Genomic DNA, 6025 nt, shown 5'->3' on the forward strand with positions numbered 1-6025 from the left:
TGCTTTAGCAAAAAGGAAAGTTTTAAGCCTAATCTTAAAAGTAGAGATAGTGTCTGTCTCCTGAATCCAAACTGGAAGCTGGTTCCACAGAAGAGGGGCCTGAAAACTGAAGGCTCTCCCTCCCATTCTACTTTTAAATACTCTAGGAACAACAAGTAGGCCTGCAGAGCGAGAGCGAAGTGCTCTAATAGGGTGATATGGTACTACAATGTCATTAAGATAAGATGGGGCCTGATTATTTAAGACCTTGTATGTGAGGAGCAGGATTTTGAATTCAATTCTGGATTTAAAAGGAAGCCAATGAAGGGAAGCCAAAACAGGAGAAATATGCTCTCTCTTTCTAGTCCCTGTCAGGACTCTTGCTGCAGCATTTTGGATTAGCTGAAGGCTTTTCAGTGAGTTTTTAGCACATCCTGATAATAATGAATTACAGTAGTCCAGCCTAAAAGTAATAAATGCATGAACTAGTTTTTCAGCGTCACTCTGAGACAGGATATTTCTAACTTTAAAGATGTTGCGCAAATGTAAGAAAGCAGTCTTACATATTTGTTTAATATGTGCGTTGAAGGACATCCCTGGTCAAAAATGACTCCAAGGTTCCTCACAGTGTTACTGGAGGCCAAAGTAATGCCATCCAATCTGGTTAGATACCATATGTCTAAGATTTTCAGGGCCGAGTACAATAACCTCAGTTTGATCTGAATTAAGAAGCAGAAAGTTAGCGGCCATCCAGGTCTTTATGTCTTTAAGACATTTCTGCAGTTTAACTAATTGGTGTGTGTTATCTGGCTTCATGGACAGATAAAGCTGAGTGTCATCAGCATAGCAGTGAAAATTTATGCTATGTCTTCTGATGATACTGCCTAAGGGAAGCATGTATAATGTAAACAGAATTGGTCCCAGCACTGAACCCTGTGGAACTCCATAATTAACCTCAGTGTGTGAAGAAGACTCTCCATTTACATGAAAAAATTGGAGTCTATTAGATAGATATGATACAAACCACTGCAGTGCAGTACCTGTAATACCTACAGCATGTTCTAATCGCTCTAATAGGATATTATGGTCAACAGTATCGAATGCTGCACTGAGGTCTAGCAGGACAAGCACAGAGATGAGTCCACTGTCAGAGGCCATAAGAAGATCATTTGTAACCTTCACTAAAGCTGTTTCTGTGCTGTGATGAGCTCTGAAACCTGACTGAAACTCTTCAAATAAACCATTCCTCTGCAGATGATCTGTTAGCTGTTTGACAACTACTCTTTCAAGGATTTTTGATATGAAAGGAAGGTTGGAGATTGGCCTATAATTAGCTAAGACTGCTGGGTCTAGAGATGCTTTTTGAGTAAAGGTTTAACTACAGCCAGCTAGAAGGCCTGTGGTACATAGCCGATTATTGGAGATAGGTTGATCATATCTAAGATTGAAGCATTAATTAATGGCAGGACTTCTTTGAGTGGTTTTGTAGGAATGGGGTCTAAAAGACACGTTGATGGTTTGGAGGAAGTAATTATTGAAGTTAACTCAGAAAGATCAACTGGAGAAAAAGAGTCTAAATGAACATCAGTGGTACTAAGAGTAGCTGTAGATAATATTACATCTGTGAGATAGTTATGGGTAATTTTTTCTGTAATGATTAAATTTTTATTTGTGAAGAAGTTCAAGAAGTTATTACTAGTTAACATTAAAGGGATGGTGGCTCAACAGTGCTCTGACTTTTTGTCAGCCTGGCTACAGTGCTGAAGAGAAACCTGGGGTTGTTCTTATTTTCTTCAATCAGTAATGAATAGTAAGATGTTCTGGCTTTGCGGAGGGCTCGCTTGTAAAGCAACAAACTATTTCTCCAGGCTAAATGATGATCTTCAGCATTTCCTCGCCAACGTACGGGTTATCTGCTTTAGGCTACGTGTTTGTAGTCATGGAGTGAAGTACTTCTCATTTGAGGCCTTAGTTTTCATAGGAGCTACAGTATCCAGGGTCGTACTTAGTGAGGAGGCAAAGTTATTAACAAGATAATCAACCTCTGTTGGAGTAGCGTTCAGATAGCTGCTCTGCTCTGTGTTGGTACAGGGCATTGAAGATGATAACAGTGGGTGGATTATATTCTTAAACTTAATTACAGCATTTTCAGAAAGACATCTATTGTGATTAGATCTACTCTCCACTGCTGTGTAATCAATTATTGCAAATGTAAATGTTATCAGGAAATCATCAGACAGGAGACGGTTTTCAGGAAACACTGTTAAATGTTCAGTTTCTATGCCGTATGTTAAAATAAGATCTAGAGTGTGATTAAAGTGGTGGGTGGGTTCTTTTACATTTTGAGAGAAGCCAGTTGAGTCTAATAACAGATTAAATGCCACGTTGAGGCTGTCATTTTTAGCATCTACATGGATGTTAAAATCACCCACAATAATTATTTTATCTGAGCTGAGCACTAAACCAGATAAAAAAAAAGTCCAAGAAATCAGACAGAAACTCTGTGTTAGGTCCAGCTGGACGATAGATGATAACAAATAAGACAGTTGGGGTTGAGTTTGACAAGGCTAAGCATCAGGCTTTCAAATGAATTAAAAGTCTGTCTTGGTCTTTCGTTAATTAAGAGGCTGGTGTGAAAACTTGCTGCCACACCGCCCGCGCGGCCTGTGGTTCGAGATTTCTGGTAGTTAGAGTGACTCGGGGGTGTTGATTCATTTAAACTAACATAATCATACTGGATCTCTAAGTAATGTTTGCAGCACCTGTTGCAGGTAAAAGTTGGTCCAACACAGTAAGGCATAGCAACTAAAGACTCCTGTAAGTGCACAGAGTATGATATTGAACAGTGGTGTACATTAATGAGTCCACGAAGAAAAACAAATAAAAAATAGTATCAGTAACAATATTAATAATAATAAACCTTCTGTCACTTTAAGAGATAACGTGCAGTCATTTTCTGAAGGTGTGAATTTGTGTCACCGTTTGCTGTGTTGTGCTTTGAACCATTTTCTGGCAGTCTAGATTTAGGGCAGACTCCTGATAAAGATCAGATTTGGGGACGTACAGGAAGCAACATCTTTCTTCCCCTTTTAGGTTCTCATCAATAGGGGACTGCAGAACTTTTGATAGTTAGTTCATTTCTGCACATCTAAAGGGATCACATCAGTAAACGGGGAAAGGGAGCCTTGAAGTGTAATTCTTGACTGGACCTGGTTGGATGAGCCATCACTGAGATATCACAATGTCAGGTAATTATCTTTCAACAGTAATCCACAATTTAGACTATTTAAAGTGTCATTTTTTTACAGAGTTCTTGGAAATTTACTTGGGTTATAAAGTGTAGTGTTCAAAGCTGCACTCATTGTCACAGAGATCTAAAACCAAATGCTGTGACTGAAACTATGTCAAAGTTACTTCATGATTTCTAATTTCATCTTTAATCTAGAAATCTTATTTTTACTGTTGTTTTTTATTAGTAGATGAAAACATATAAAAGTTATTCACTGCCACAATGCCTTAATATGACGTTTACAGCTGCTGTTATCTCCAACCATGTATCTGTTACTTTCAGAATAATTCTAATAGTAATTTTGTAAAATCCCAGTAATAGTATAGAAAAATTTCAAATGTGCCAAAAAACACAGCAAAAAACAAGTCTACATGAAAAATCATAATAAGATAGATAAACAAAGTAAATGAAATAGTCTGTCCTAGATTTATAGCTGTATACCATGTAATGAATTTGAATCCTCATAAAACCAGTTTTCAGATTAAATCCTGTTTTTATAAAGTTTTGGCTCAATGATAATGTTCCCAAGGACGGAGTACCAATGAGCACCAATAGGTTGCAAAATCACCCCCACTGTCAAATGACTGATGGCCAAACCAGCAGACGTGAATGGATTATTTGTGGTGCTCATAGCAAAGGAAAACCTCCTTTAAAACAGAAACATGTCATCAGCAATAGGTTGGAAATTCAGGCTGCACTTGATAAGGGTTGAAACGGCATTACGAAACCAAACCTAACACTTTGATGCAATGAGCATTCAAAAATAAATCCAGTTAACCTCTAACCGTAGCATGTGTTTACAGCAGTAAAGAAGTCTTTGATATACTGTTTTGCATCTTATTTGTTGTAGCCTGTGCTGAAATTAATATAAAAAATAATAATAGTAAATCTTTCTCTTTCTTTCTGCAGAAGAAAACACCACATACTATGATTACCTATATTTCTATAAGCTTTCTAACAACTCTGAGAACGACACAGGCTTTACTCCTACCTACATGGGTGATGTAAAGGACTTTAACAAAGTGTTTCTCACCACTCTCTACAGTTTGGTTTTCATCCTGGGCTTCATAGGTAGGTGTGTCCTCTTGTGTGTATGCTGTGGAGATTATGGATTGTTACTACACATTGCACAGACCTCCTTTTCTGGGAATTTTCAACTTGCTGACTTTTAACTATGTATGCAGGTGTGTGTATGTGAGACACACAGATGAAACGGGAAAGAGAGAATGTTGTTCAACATGTAACAGTGTGACAGGTACACTTATTGCGTTTTGTCTCCCAAAGGTAACGGACTAGTGGTGTGTGTCCTGGTGAAGCACCGCAATCAGTGCAACCTGACAGACATCTGCCTCTTCAACCTGGCTCTCTCTGACCTCCTCTTCGTCTTCACGCTGCCATTCTTCTCTCACTATGCCAGGGTTGGCCAGTGGACTTTTGGAGACTTCATGTGCCGTTTGATCTCCGGGTCTCACCACATTGGCTTCTTCAGCAGCATCTTCTTCATGGTTGTCATGACGCTGGACCGCTACATGATCATCGTGCACGCTCACAGGGTTGCACGTTATCGCACAAAGAGGGCTTCCATCATTCTGACCGTGCTCGTTTGGATGCTGAGCTTGTTTGTCTCTCTGCCGGATTTTATCTTCAGAAAGGCAAAAGAACAGGAATCCCAAGGAGTGGAGTGTGACTATCCCGAGGAGAGCAAAGTCTGGGAGCGTTATGATTTGTTCACCACAAATGTGCTGGGTCTCGTGATTCCCGTGCTGGTGATGGCAGGTTGCTACTCCAGGATCATCCCCACACTGATGAGCATGAGGACAGCAAAGAGGCACCGCATCGTCAAGCTGATCATCTGTATAGTGGTTGTATTTTTCTTACTCTGGGCCCCGTATAACATTTCCCTTTTCCTGGAGTTCCTCCTGGACAAAGAAATAATCCCTGATGATCAAACCTGGTACAAAAATGTAAAGCTGTCAATAAAAGTGACCGAAGCCTTAGCTTACACTCACTGCTGTCTGAATCCCATCATATATGCTTTTGTGGGAGAGAAGTTTATGAGACGAGCCTTGCAGCTGCTGAAAAAGTTGATGCCTGGTTACAGCAGAGATCTGACAGACAGCTCATTCAGGAGGAGCTCAGTTATGTCCAGGGGCTCTGAAATCACCTCCTCCTTTAAACTGTAGAAGGTGGAGGGCAGTTGTAAGTATTTTGTCGCGGACCGTGCCATGGACAAGTGAACTGAATCATTTCTTTAACAGGTTTGATTCATCCAGGATGCAGTATCCAACATGGGTTGCAGTCTCACCCAGAATCTTAATCACCTTCGACTCTAATGCTCTTCCTTCTTCTGCTCAGGTTAAATTAAACCTGCTTGTCTGATAAACCGTACCTGCTGTTTTATAGCAACCTTTAACAGTTTGCTTACTTCTTCAGACATCTTTTATGAGCCTTACATGTTTGCAGAAACACACCAAAAGAGCATAAAACTATTTTAGATCTTGATGTGCACACTGTCTTACTGTTATTCACATTTCTACCTACTTCCACACTGTTTTTTAATGTTCAGCCTTTTATATGTGTGTGTGTGTGTGTGTGTACATATACATATAGATATAGATATATATATAGAGAGAGATATATTTTGTTGTATTATGTTATGGTTCCTTGTATTTGTCGCTACTTGCCAGTGGAGTTGACTCCTATCCTGATTTTGTATTATCGCTTTGTTAAGACAATAAATGATACAGCAGGTCCTCT

General features: G+C 39.5%; 1 protein-coding gene across 1 annotated transcript; it reads left to right on the forward strand.

Moving 5' to 3' along the window:
• Nucleotides 1-4179: 4179 nt before the first annotated feature.
• On the forward strand, nucleotides 4180-5451 carry LOC146563785 (C-C chemokine receptor type 2-like). Its single transcript, XM_085290313.1, has 2 exons — nucleotides 4180-4339; nucleotides 4553-5451. The coding sequence occupies exons 1-2, from the start codon at nucleotides 4264-4266 to the stop codon at nucleotides 5449-5451; spliced, it is 975 nt and encodes a 324-aa protein (XP_085146439.1). The 5' UTR covers nucleotides 4180-4263.
• Nucleotides 5452-6025: the final 574 nt, after the last annotated feature.

Source organism: Mchenga conophoros, linkage group LG11 (assembly GCF_057382185.1).
Source record: "Mchenga conophoros isolate Kocher_MC1m ecotype Shallow Benthic linkage group LG11, M_conophoros_male_GT1.1, whole genome shotgun sequence".
NCBI lineage: Eukaryota > Metazoa > Chordata > Actinopteri > Cichliformes > Cichlidae > Mchenga > Mchenga conophoros.

Excerpts from the sequence above, each read along its gene's own strand:
- LOC146563785 (XM_085290313.1), top strand. The coding sequence starts at position 4,264 with ATGGGTGATGTAAAGGACTTTAACAAAGTGTTTCTCACCACTCTCTAC. Across the intron at positions 4,340-4,552 it reads TTTCATCCTGGGCTTCATAG|GTAACGGACTAGTGGTGTGT; the intron begins GTAGGTGTGTCC and ends TGTCTCCCAAAG.